Source organism: Erpetoichthys calabaricus, chromosome 3 (assembly GCF_900747795.2).
Source record: "Erpetoichthys calabaricus chromosome 3, fErpCal1.3, whole genome shotgun sequence".
NCBI classification, from domain to species: domain Eukaryota; kingdom Metazoa; phylum Chordata; class Cladistia; order Polypteriformes; family Polypteridae; genus Erpetoichthys; species Erpetoichthys calabaricus.
The window spans coordinates 89,049,886-89,064,324 of NC_041396.2; the positions used below are offsets into that span (position 1 = coordinate 89,049,886).

The window sequence follows — 14,439 nt, forward strand, 5'->3', positions numbered from 1 at the left end:
CAATTTCGTTTCCACTTTTGTGGCAAATTGACTGCTTGATAAATCACAGTAACATGTTCAAATATACATTGCTAATTTGTTTTGCTAATAACTATAAGTCAACTCTAATAATTTAAAGTGCAGGCCCTGAGCAATAATGGCTAGCTATACCATTATTATGTTTTTTAAATATATTATTTAAATATATTTGTTTGTAGTGATGGCTGATAAAAAATTTTCAGTCTCATATTTTCATGCAGAATAGAAATAAAAATGTTTATGATATGAGCCAGTGGTGACCAATGCTATATAATTGTAAATGATGTAAAAAGTGTCAAACAGGGGTGGGGAATGCAGCTGCATAATCCACATGTCAACTTTTTCATCTACATTCCAGATAAAAACACAAATTAATTTGTTTCTTGATCATCACTAAACTAAACAGAATAAGTAAGATTAAAAAAAAAAAAAAAAAACTTTAGTGGAAAAAAAACTAAGCAGACTATTGTTGAGTAACACCACATCTATAATATTTCCAAATTCATACACAATTGTTATAATTTAAACTAAAAATATTAAATAGTACACAGTGATATTTAGGGAGCTCACTTGAAATAGAGATCCTTGAAAGTAAAGTGAGTCTCAACAATTCCTGTAGTTTTAACTCTGGTACGAAGAACATCCTGTTGAGTTGGGATGTAGCTTGCCTGGGATATTCTATCCAAGTCATTGAGGTAACTGAGAGAAAATGAAAGGAAAAAAATTGTTAATTATAAAAAACAATTAAATTTAGTGGAAAAAAAGAGCACAAGATGAGTAGGTAAGCTAGTGTCACACACAGGCAAAAGGCAGAAACTGCTAATAACATTTCCCAAGCCAGGCTGCAAGTATAGTTCAGTACAGTAACTAAAGGAATGGAGTTTCCAAGTGATTTTAAAATTCCATTTCAGGTACAATTATTTCTCCATGTCCAAATTCATAAATAAGAGTGTGCAACTTGTCTGAAAACAAGAGGTTGTGAAGATCTATTAAGTAAGATGACAAATAAGGAAGACTTGCCAATATGAGCTGATATAGATTTTTTTTTCTCTTACTTTCCTTTTTTCAAATAAAGTAAAACAATAAACAAGTGCCTATAATGTAGAAAAAGTCTACAAAAAATGCTAACAGAAATAGCCAGTTGACCATTCATCTCAATCAATAAATGTCTGTATTATACTTTAATGAATTGTAACTAAATCCTACTTGCTACTGAGCTGAAAATCAATGGCAACCTCATGCTTCTCCAAAAATGCCAAACAAAAATCTAAATAAAGTGGGAAGACAGGAAGTCACAAGAGGTAGTTCCAAAAAATCTTATACCATGTGAATGCAGTAGAAGTGCAAACTAAAAAATTGGAAAATGCATATCAGAGGTTATACTGAACCATGCCTTAACACCGGCACATACACAAAGCCCAACAATATGAAAATAAAGATACTGTAGTAATCCTGTTATTATATGAAAAAAAATATGTAACCTGTGTTCAAGTTGTATTCACATATTTGGTATATAGTTAAAAATGCAAAAATATTTCTGCAATTCCTGTACATTTCAAAATCCCTATATAAGGTATGTTCGTAGTTTTACAATTTTTAAAATGTTAACTGTGCTTATTTGTCCCATAAGTATATACATACAACTAAATGCACAAAAAAATAAAAAAATTACCCCCCCCCCCACACGTGTACATGTAACCATACATATACATGCTCATACATTTATATCACTTTCACCTCTTGCACCGCATTCTAGATATTGTTGTATAAGCTTGACTAAGCACTAGACCAAAGGTGGGAAATTAAAATCTATGCTAACACTGATCAGCAGCCAACCTATTTCATAAAAGAACACTGAACCTCTAAATTCGGGGTTATCAAAAGACATACACTGAATAATAATTAAAATGAAAAATGTTATGCTAAAACTTTCTCTATAAGAAGCCACTGAAAGCTTAGGCCATTGTAGATAAAAATGAACAAAAAAGTGTCGTTTGCTCTTCTTGAACTTTGCTTCTGGGGCCTACTGAATAATCATGGATACAATATTTCAGCACTGTCATTTACTTTGAAAAATCTGTGTGGTTAGCAGAAACCTAAAAGCGACCTGGCAACACTGCACTGAAAGAATAAATAATGCAAATCATATACAAAATATGTCATCAGCTCAGAGAAGCATAAAATCATTAGAAAGGGACAAAATAATAAAATACAAATTAAACATTTTTTATAATGCAATAAATTTTAAATAGATCAAGATGTTATACCTGTTGTGATGGATGGTCAGGAGCATTACCCAGCCAGGACGCTGGCTGGGTGGAAGGACAGAGGGAGAGACCGTATTCAGGACATTATCTCCCCCAAGACAATAGAGGGCAGCCCACCTGGGTTGCCACAGCACCATGGATCCCCGCAGGGAATATCGGGACTTGAAGTCTGGAACAGCCCTGTTGGGCTCTGTGGGTGCCGCCAGTGATGCTGCATCCTTGGATGAACCTCCTCCGCCACACCTGGAAGTGCAGCTGGAAGAAGGTTGAGAAACACCTGGAGCACTTCCGGGTGTGCTATAAAAGGAGCCATCTCACCAGTGATCAAGGAGCCAGAGATGGGTGGTGGAGGAGGAAAGAGCTTGCGAGGAGGAGTGGAGGCGAGAGGAGAAGGAGAAGAACAACAAGAAAGGATTGTGTTTATTTATATATTGATGCTTTGTACTGTGCTGTGTAGTGGGGAGCGAAAGGAAAAATGCTTCCCCACTGAAGAATAAATGTGTGTGTTGTGTTGAACTTGTGTCTTAGCCTGTCTGTGTCGGGGTTGAGGGAGCTGTATGTCCCCTGGTGGACCACACTGTATATGGACCATCAATGATATGACATGAATGAATTCATATCTGAAGCGTCCTCTGATAACATAATATATTCATGTACATGTAGAACGCCAAATACCTCTAACTGAATATCTACAGTATGAAATTAAAAGAAGATTTTAACTTCTGAAAATTTCGATATAAACAGCAGCACATGTAAAGGATTCAGTGGAAACAATTGGAAGCCCTGTGGAGCTGAAGATCTTAATAACCCTCACATAAAAAAACGCATCTGCAACTGTTCAGTAAGACAGTCATTTGGAAGCACGTTCCTCAGACCAGATTATAAAAAGAAGTGTCTATACATTCCATTAAAACCCTTTCAGTAACTAATAATTTAAATCTGTATCTTGATCTTACAAAAGCAATCTGTCAGTCTTCTGGCTCCAACATTTTAATTAAGAGTTCTTGCAGCCTATCAGGAAAAAGATGGGTCTGAAATGCCCTTATCTGGAGCATATAGCAGTTTCAAACAGGTTACTGCCCTGCAGCAGAAAGTAAAGGTAGGGTGAGAAACACAGCAGTCTGGGTCAGAAATAGAGCAGTTGGCTGGCAATGTCATTTGCCAAGAAACCAACTTTGTACATCTATTAGGTCACATTATAACAAACAGCAATCACCATGTATCACAAAATCCACTCAAACCAGATAGGGGCCATGAGAATGGGAAAAAGTGTATATTGTCATATGTGGCTACAATACAAGAACCAATCCTAGATGGGGTACCATCACTTCACAAACACATCAACAAAGACGCGCATGATGCTAGATAGAAGTTGCCAATTAATGTAACCTGCACATCTTAGGGATGTGACGGGCAAACAAACAACCTAGTAAACCCCCACGTAAACATGATTACTGTAGAAGGCAGCTCCCCAACTGGTGGCATTTGCCTCATTTCAGCCACATTACTCTGCTTTTCTCTTATCTCAATTCCAAATGCAGCAAGAATATAAACAAAAACTTTTGTCTTTATCTATAAGATCTGCTCCTTAATATATCCAGCCTCAGGTATCCCCCATTACAGCCCAAAGAAGTTTCCATTATACTTCAGTGTCTGCTATCTGTTCACCCTCTTGCTTGATGTGCTAAACTGTATGATGCTTTATAATGCTTATTCTAAAGATGTGGAATGAGCTCCCCACAACTATTCAAACTGCTCCAGATCTACTGCTCTCCTGACTCCTCTAGAAAAAGCACATATCTCAGAAGTGCAAAATCTGTTGGTACATTCCCAACTTCAAAGTGGTCAAATTATGAATAACCGTAAATATAAGGTGTTTGGTGGATGTTTTGTGTGTTTTTTATAATTATAAATACAACTTCTCTTAACATAGGCTTCCAGGGTATAATGAATAGATGACATCAATGTGAAAAAATAAACTTCAGCTTCAAAAGTCATTCTTTAAGTAGAAATTTTACATGTTTTAATAGACACCATGTTGGCAAAGGGTGCCTTTAAACTAATACTATAGAAAATGTCCCTTGAGAAAAACAAATCAGAAAAAGAGCCCCAATTGTATAACTGATATATAAAATCGGTTTAAAATGTGACTTTTAGTACGCAAAGAGAAAAGCATTAACAGCCAAGAGTCTTATTGAGGAGAATAGTTACTAAAAACTTGCTTAATATATTTAAAACTAATGAATCAAAAAGAAAATTAAATATATATTTTAATAAATTGTATTTTAAAAATTAAAAATGCTTAAAAGATGAAGTGCACCAAAGTAGACTAAAAATCATGATTTTTTTTATTGCCTAAAATACCTTAATGGAAATTAAATATGTACACAATGAAATATTTACTATCAAACTAAAATGTAAAAGATTTTTTTTGTCACTCAAAAAAACAACATTAATCACTAAACTATTATTACCTTAAGGCTATCTCGAATCAGATAACTTTTTCTTCTTCAATTTTCAGTCACAGCCTTCATTTACATAATCTTACCAAGCAGGAGGGAGTCAGTTGTCTTGTGTGAAATATCCAGCGACCCATTCCAACTAATCCACAACTCGCCTTAACAAAATCAAACAGGTTTGATTTTGTCTTTAGTTGTAGGGGTGGACTCTGTGTGAATGGGAGTTGACAACCAATAAAAGGTCACCCAGAAGGACAATGTACATAATGCAGTGACGAGGAATAAGGAATGCAGATGATTGGACCTCACAAACAGAAAAGAAGTTTGTCTGTCAGATGTCTTGTGTGTTACGTATCACAACAGAATGGACAAACAATAAAGGGCAGGTATTGTGGCTGATCTTGCCACACCTGTTAACACTTTGTACAGCACCGGCTTCATAAGACAACACATAATTGGCTGTCACAAAAAAGGAGAGGGCACGACTGTGCTGTAAAGTCAGCAGACAGTCACAAATTTGACATGCCCAGTGATTTTCAGTCATGTAAGCTGACGTGGTTCAGCGAAAAGAACAGCAACTGCAGTTGGCAAGTCTGATACTCCCAACAACTAGAAGTCAAGTAATGCAACATCGTTTTTAACTTATAATTTTTAGTAGTTATTTTTCATTAGTAAAATTGTGTGACCTTTTGCAGCAATAACTATGGTGATCTCTATAAAGGCACATGACAGTTTTTTTTAGGTTCACCCCCAAAATAATAATACCATTTGAAAATACCAATACGTGTTCAAACAATGGAACATAATTTTGAATATTTTAGAATTATATCTTGCACTTGGTTAACATTAAGTGGTACTGTAGCGAATTTCCTGCTCGCTATTTGTTTGCAGAATGTTGCTAGTTAATGCTCAACGTTCTTTTACATCAGTTATTAAATAAGTTGTGCAACAAAGAAAATTAATACCATTTGGTAGTTAGCACTGCCATATACCACAGAGTGCACTTTGGATGGCACAAAAAAAAGTAACAGTGTTACTTGTATCAGGTGTTAGGAGAATTGCAGAGTGTAAGCTTCATTTACAAATGCACTCCTGAATTTCTTTAAATGACTGAAAGTGAATGCTGAAATAGTGGTGGTAAAGCTGTGCCACACCATGGTGCCTGATGTTTGAAAGAAAAGACCTTATTGGAATACCTAAACCATTACAAAAGTCACATTCAGCACTCTAATACATTGTCAATGTGCTGTGTAGAACAGATTAATTCTGTCATTTTTGGCACAAATTAACAGAAAAGCATTTAGGTGACATAACTTTAAACAAAAACTGTTAAAACTGCTCACATTTGAACAACAACATTTAGAAGGTTAAATATATAATTTCATTTCACCCACATGTTGGAACACAACTTGCAATTAAAAAAAGCATAATATCAAAGACAGACACTCCCTATCCAAATGTGATAAAATGACTGATAACTACAAGGCAGCTGCTAAACAATCCGAGCCCACAAAAAGCAGGAGGAGGCTCTATTGACACGTAACCAATATGTCAACTTTGTACACACAAACAAACAACAGGAAATTACATAATGTGTAGTTTAAGTCTTTTGAAAATTAAGATGTACTTTATATGAAAATAACTTCATCTATTAAGTTTGACTCTGCCCCAGTGTTAGCATCATTAGCATCTTAAAATGATATTCCAAATTAGTTAATTTTTACTTTGAATCCTCCAGTTTGTTTAGTGTTAAAAATTTTTTTTTTTTTTTTTTTTTTTACAAATGAACAAGAAACAAAAAAAAAATCTCAGTATTAAAACAATGCGACAGTGTAAACAAAAACTACTGCATAATGTAGTGAAAAGTCATTTTACTTAGTGGCAAATGTTAATTCTAATGTATCTGCAAAAGGAAAAAAAGTTAATAATAGAAAGCTTTATTTAGTTTGTGGGTTATGCAAAATTGTGTTCTACTTATCAACTTCATTTTTACGGTGTTCTGTGGTTTCTACGAAGCACTAAAGCAAATCTTTTTTAAAGACTGATGTTTCAAATTAAAAATGCAGCATGAAAAATGAATATAAAAAAAAAAAAATGCCAGTGGCATTTTAACTGGATGTTGAGTCTATTTTTAGAGAAGAATTTATTTTATCATTACTTTCTTTTTACTAATATTATAAAGTTTAACAGTTCAATGAAATTTTGATAGGAGTTTTAATTTATTAAATATCTTGGTGTTATCCTTTAATACCTGTTTTCAGAAAAAGAAAAAAAAAAAAAAATACACCCTGATATATCTGTAGTTTTTGTTTAACCTGTAATACTTACTGTAACTTTTGACATCTCATATTCTTTGAGATCCAGAATGAGGCTTTGCTATGCAGAATTTTCTTTTGAACTGACTTTAGAATACATACTTTAGGGGAGCAGAACTTTTCAGAACAGTATGAACATTATACAATGACAAGAATATTAACTAGTTGCTAACAGAAGGACATAGGAGTTAAAAAACCTCAAGTTTTGACCCTTCAGTATGACTGCATTATCTTTTTCTTCTCAAAGTCAATTTAAGGGGGAATTGACACATTCATTGTGAGATTTTAGAAAATGTGACTGACTCATCCACCTGACAGTCAAAGATTAACTTACTGGTCATAGGGACTGCAAGGATCCCATTGCAGTGCAGCACTAACTGCTTGCCTAACTCTGTAGCTGTTTCATATTTATTATTGAATGCATTATGGAATAAATGCAATTACATTTGTTTTTATTGTTTTTCACTTCAGTTGCTGTCATATGAATGCTTCATATTATTTGGGAAAGTTTTAAAATAGCATTGCTTGCTTCCTTGTCACACTTCCCCCAACATACTTTGACTTGCATTGCTCCACACCATAAGAAAAACATATTTTAAAAGAAGCATACCATTTTTAGTGTTCTACTTGTGAACAGCCTCAATCCTATTATTTTTTTAAAAATACCATTATATGAAAATTTATTTATTTATTAATGTGAATGCTACTTAATTTTTGCCAGCATGTATTGTCAGTAGCAAAGCTTTCAATGGACTCCCATGCAATAACGGTAATGTACTGAAGGCTTATGAACCGAGCCACAACTACTTTGACCTTCCTTCCTCCCTTCCACTCTCTGGAACTCACTACATTGCCATATTTTTACAATAGAGGTTTAGAATGTGCAGGATAAAGCAAGCCAGACAAAACCAGCACTCTGCAATAGTGTCTTACAGCCTTCGTGGAGCAGCACTCCACAGAATTTTGTCTTTACCTGGATATATGGTAGCAGGAAAAACAATGGCATTGTACTGGCAGATTGTCATGGTAGCATTGTGACCAAATAGGGTGCATTCGCCGGAATTCAGCTGCTAATTTGCCTTTTCTATATTTGAAATATGTTTTAACTTTGCCATCACTGGTCAGCATGCTGCCAGGGTACATAGAACAGTCCCCATTCTCAATGCAAATTGGATAGTGCAATCTTTAATATTTCGGTCTTATCTCTTCAGATTCTCAAGCCAACAAACTAACGGCTTCTTCTAAATTTATAGTTAAAAGCAAAACTTCATAGCACTTTCACAAAAATGAAAAGCAGTTACTTACTACGACGCAGAGTCATTCAGCTGGTATTCCCTTGACCTACTAAAGCAAGTCTGCACTCCATCATCTTGCCAGAGCCTTTTGATCACACCAGCTAACTCAGCAGTCATAATTCCTTCCTCTGCTGTCCCTGCAAGCACAAACAGCTGACGGGCATCATCCTAAGAAACGGGAGGAAAAAAAGGCATTAAAAATTACATGTGAAAGTGATGATTTATTAATTATCAATGTTGCATTCTCCATTTGAGTAAATACATAAAAATATCCACATAAAATTATGGATTAGAACATTATAAAGTAAAAGATTTACCACTCAGAAAAAGTAGACAAAAAATAAAATTTGATTTTAATAAGTCAGATTTTTTTCTTCTTATAATTGAGTGCAGATCTCCATGCTACATAGTGACTTCAGAGTAATTTCAGTCTAGTCAATGATTATAGCAAAGCAGTCATATAGGCAACAGTGTCTTAGAAAAGCAAAATTTAATACATAGAAGAATGCATAAAGTACATACAATTTGTGAAGTACAATGCTCAAGAAACTAATGATGATACATTTTGAAGAGTTTGGGAATGGAATACTAAAGAAGGATAACAGAGTTCTCAAGGTGGAAAATAGCATGCGACAGTACAGTGCAATGTGTTAAAAAGCATGTATTTAATGTAGTGTTCTAACAGCATTTTACAATATAATGTAGTTAAAAACATAGCCCAAATAAGCTTGGGTTGGCTCAAAACCTTTCACAGACAGAAGATTCTAATTTAAGTGATGTAAAATGGCATCAATTAATGTGCTTTTGCCACTTGCATGTTGAGGAGGGTATTAATATTCTTGAAAAAGAAGCATGCCAAACTTTACCAAAATTGTCCCACTATGAGCCAAATTGTTGCATGCAGACAAGCAGGCAGGCTGGCATACAGACAGACTGGGCAATCACAGTAGATACTTTTTGCATGATTTATAAAAAAAATACCTAAAAGGGACTAGACTGATCTTAGTAACTATAAATACCACTGCATTGTAGGAACATTAATGGAAGCATTTTTTAAAGAGCAACCAAAATGAGAAATGGGTGTAATGTCAAAATTGGTTTAGTTGGGAAATCATGTTTGACCAAAGTGGAGCATTTGATGGATTTTATACTGATTTACAAAATGTGTTTCATAAGGTACTGGATGAGATTCTATTGATCAAGCTGAAAGGGGTGGGAATTCAAGGAGTAATGTGCACACAGGTGCAACATTCCCCTAAACACAGAAAGTAATGGTTACAGTGTGAGGAACTTTACTGAATTGGCTAATGTTAGTTCTGTTCCTCAAAAACAAATTCAGCTCTTCTATGCAAAAATATAACAACGTGGTTATGTATGCCAGTAATCATTTGGTAGATTGACAAAATCTTTACGGTGCAAGGACAAAATTCAAAATTGGCAATACTGTATGTGACAGAGGAAGTTAAGAGTAAATACAAATTTTTACCTGTAAGAGTTAAAAATAAAACCTATATTCACACAAGAAGGGATCCTAAACTGTAAAAGTACAAATAATGGGAGAAGTCCCAGTAGATTCATCACTGCCAACAACTGGAAAGTGTAGTGAAGCAATTAAGCGAAAAGGATGTTTGTTCATATAACCCTACATATGTTGTGATGAGAGCTAGTCAAAAAGCTGTTCAAGTCAATAAACTTGCAAGGCATGTTTTAGAATATCACATGCAGGTTTTGTCTCCATAATATAAAACAAAATACTATAGTGCTAGAAAAGGTTCAGAGAAGAGCTGCTAGATTAATTCCAGGACTAAAGGATTTAAGCTATAATGCAAGAGTTAAATATTTTAAAAGTTAAGCAAGCAAGAATAAAATGTGTAAAAAAATCAACAAAACCAAGTCACAGATGGAAGCTGGATAATAAATGTTACTCTAAAAAAGAAAGAACTATATTTATATAAGAAATAAGTTAACCAGCAGTGCAGTACACAGTGGCGACCTCCAAATCCCAATTGATGATATTTTTGAAAAGCAAAAGAGAGATTAAAGTATGTTAGGTTTTCATAGGAGAGGGGCATTCAGCCATTCTCATGTTCTTTTCTACCCCCAAAACACAAACACACACACGCACACACACACACACACGCACACAATACAAGTGGAAACTACCCATTTTGCTAAAATGCAAAATAAAATCTTGTTTTTTTCCATTGCTATGGTGATGGCCATCTTAGAATCTTAACGATCCACTGTAACAGTAATACTCCTCAAAGAACAACTTATTCAAATAGAGAAATTTAATGGAAAAAAACAACACAACTTATTAATAAATGTCTACGCGTGGAAGTGTGTGTGTCTGTCCAGCCCGGTAGTGAGAGGTGGAGTCGGGGTAAGGGCTCCACCTCCGAGGATACGCAAGCGAGGCCAGCACGTCTGCAAAACGAAACCTCCGAAGAAAGTCACTCGCTTAACCGCTAATACAGAAGCGAGGCGAGCACATCGGCAAAACAGTATCCTTTTTACTTTTCCTCCTGCTACTAATACACAAGCAAGGCGAGCACGTCGGCAAAACAAAACCTCCAAAGAAAGAAAGTCGCTTAGCCGCTAATACACAAGCGAGGCGAGCATGTCAGCAAAACTAAACCACCTGGGAGGGAGATGCCCAGAGTAGTTCCTTTCAATTACCTGACATCTCTATATTTCAATTTTTTTTTCTGACAATTTCAATACTTTCTAGGAGCCCTGGCTTTTTACAGCATGGGCTTACACAGCTAGTTTTCTATAATACTATTCACTTTATTATTTCACATACTGTTTGCTTTTTTTGCCTGTTTGATCGTCGACTGGGGAAGTGATTTGGAACAGGTATGGTCTAACACTCAGTTTGCCAGGCAAACGGGTCTTGGTGGTGTAGCTGCCGTTCTGGACGAGTGGGTCAGCCGTTACAAGCTTTATGACCACAGACTTGGAAAGGTCTTTGCCCTGGGTTGTAACTCAAAACACAGCTCTCAATAAAACATTGCCAGATGTTCGAAATCACAGCAAATCTGTCCTCTTTCACACGTTTTGCACGGGTGTCTTTGTTGTCAAAGCGCAAATGGTGCATGATAGTCTGATAGCGGTCTGGGACATCATATCTTTGATTGCCAATAAAACAAATAGTTCTGAGCAGGCATCAACCACAGAACCAATTGTAGTCATCGCTGCTCTTGTGAAAAGAATGGAGATAAACTCAACTCAGAGAGGGAGAGGCAAGTTCGTTGTACCATGTGAACATCACTGACAGAATAAAACTGAATAATAATAATAAAACCTTCTACAAGTAGCCAAAATTTACACCGGGTGTTACAGACTCGAATCAAATGTATGTTTTTATTATATTATAGAAATAATAATAGCAGCCCACTACTCAAAATGCTGAACGCCTGGACATGAACCCGGAACCTTTTCGTTATAAGGCAGCAGTTCTTATCTCTTTACCATACAAGAATGCATATCAACTTTCTGTCGATTGACATTTGAGCTTGGGTTTTAAATTAATTGACAGCAACATGTAAATTGAATGTTTTTTTTTTTTTTTGTTTTTTTTAAACTTTGGTTATATTCTTGAATAAAAGCACAAGTGTTTATTTGATACATTTCACATCATTATTAGTATAACATGGAAAAAGTTTCTACTTTAGGTATGTGTTCAGCATTTCTTGCCTCACATTTCCTTTCATCCTACACTTATCCAGATCTTTGTAGACATGGAACACAAATGAAATGCATGTATTCCAAATAAAGATATACTGTGTTATTTACCGTATACAACTCCAGGCACCTCACAAGCAGATAAGGAGACTTGGCTTGAGCTGGGAGAACTTTTTGCCCGAGCTGAGCTCCGTCAAGTGAGGGGATGGGACAGCAGGCTGCTTGCTGCTTGTGCGGATTGACACATTTACAAAACAAAAGATGCTGATGGAGAGGTTCGAAGGAATTTAAGATGGGTCGATTTCAAGTTTTTTTGTAGGCTTCAGGGATTCTAGTGTTAAGTCAGAGGGTAACTAATGTTATATACTATTTGAAAAATAGAAAAAATAAACTTCTCACTTAGAGGATCTGTTCAAAACTTTTTTTAAAACCTGGCAGGACCTAATTAATAACATTTTAGAATAAGCATTTATGTTGGGGACGAAAAGACTCCTTTCTCTCTTTACTACTCTTAACAGTTTTGCTCTGGTCTTGGCTTTGGCCTTCCTCTCCTCCTCATGGGTAGTAGTTGATTTGATTTTAATTTTGTTATGTTTGACTTGATTGTATGGAATGTCATATGCTTTTAATAAATTCAATTAAAAAAATTGAAAAACGGTATAATCTTGTATCTGTAGTGTATTTCAGTTTACAGCAGACTATATATTGGTAATCCCTGTGCTGTAGAACACCCAAAGCTGCCTTCACACAAAAATAAATAAATAAAAAGACCGGCATCTGTTTTTGACAGGAAAAGCTTGATTATGTTTAAAAAATATTGTAATGATAAATGAAATCAGGTAATTTAGAAAAAAAAAAAAAACACTTACTGCTCTGGAATTATCACCAAAGTCAATCTTAAGTCTTCCCATTGCTCTAATTATAGCAATAATGGACTGAATAGTGTTACTGTAAACAACGACCTTGTACTGTTTACATTCTTCTTCAGAGTACCCATCTTCATGAATTATTCTGTGGAAAGAGCCCATAGAAAGATATGTAAACCTAACAGGCTTACAATGAGTACTTTTACACCAAATTTACCTTGCCAATAAGCCTGTTACTAACATCTGTTAAACAGTAAATTTTCAAATTCAAGAAAAATAATAGTTTAATACTATATTATAGAAATTTACATGATTCAAGTAATTAAGTAATAGAACCTTGAATTACTAGACTGCTTCCTATATTGTCTCCAATAGGAAGTACAATTACTAGTAAAGATCTTTATAGCAAAAGGATCACACAAGGTAGATACAAACAAAATGATAACTGCAAAATGTGAAATCAGCAACCAAAATAAAACTTGGTGCCCCTCTGGGGTTTAAGAGGTTTGTGCTGTGTCCGTTGACTTTCCACTCACAAAAAGAACTCTACACATAAAAACTAAACAAAAATTTTTTTTCTTCTTTCTCTCAGTCTCACCTTTAGGCTCATAATCCCTTATGACTATCACAGTTTTGCCCTGCTCACCCCCCCCCCCCCCCCCCCCCAACTTCAGACACAATTCACCACTGACCCAGGGGCATCTTTTGGGAATACCTATGGAACCAGTTCCAATGCTGGAAATGCTTGTAGGAAGCCCAGTAACTTTCTATCCAGAGCTCCATCAGGCAGTTACCAATTTCCCTGCATTCATGAGCACTAATTTACACCTGCTGGTCCTGACCTACCATGTCCCACGTAACATGCCACAGGGTTGTTGATGTACATCAGGGGTGCTCAGTGCTACCACCCAGTGATTTCAAGGAATTTATCTAGACATTTTCTCTCTGGGCAGAAGGTCATGCCGGACATGTGCTGGTTTGCCTGTCCCCTAGGGTTCTGGAAAAAAATACACCCTAGAATCCTGTCCAGATCTATCTCCAATTTGCACTGGCACATCTGTTTACTATACTCTCAGGTCGCTCGTCACATCCATAGGCTATAATGCTCATGGCTAGCTTTTTACCAACACTTACACAAAGGACCTTCCCTACCAGAAGTGCAGATTCGTATGCCATACAGGTTGAGCCAGTCTATCCTCTTGTCTTGCCATTTTAAGCCCTTTTTGCCCCTGGTGCCTCTTTGCCAGACCAGCTCCCCATCATATCACATCATATCAGGTTCAGTGTCCCTTGACTGATTGCAGAATCAGAGTGCAACTATAACAGATGTAAATAAAATTCCAAGGCAGTGTAATGGATTTCCAATTATCATGATTTTTTGTTTTTCAGAGACACTGCACTAAGAGCTTTCAGCTTTGATCAAACTTTTTGAACATTTTATTTTTAAGATATTTGCATTTCTACCGCACTCAAAGTATCACATGACATCACAATTCCTTGAAATGTTAAGAATTAAAAAAATGTCACCTTCT

The 14,439-nt window shown here is 35.7% G+C and overlaps 1 protein-coding gene across 1 annotated transcript in view; it reads right to left on the reverse strand.

Moving 5' to 3' along the window:
* gnai3 (guanine nucleotide binding protein (G protein), alpha inhibiting activity polypeptide 3) overlaps nucleotides 1–14,439 on the reverse strand; it is a 134,707-nt gene that overhangs the window by 31,760 nt on the left and 88,508 nt on the right. The window contains exons 3-5 of the mRNA XM_028797088.2: nucleotides 12,911–13,052; nucleotides 8,365–8,522; nucleotides 589–717 (exon numbers count right to left, since the gene is read on the reverse strand). Coding sequence (XP_028652921.1) covers nucleotides 589–717; nucleotides 8,365–8,522; nucleotides 12,911–13,052 — 429 coding nt within the window. The remainder of the gene's footprint in view (nucleotides 1–588; nucleotides 718–8,364; nucleotides 8,523–12,910; nucleotides 13,053–14,439) is intronic.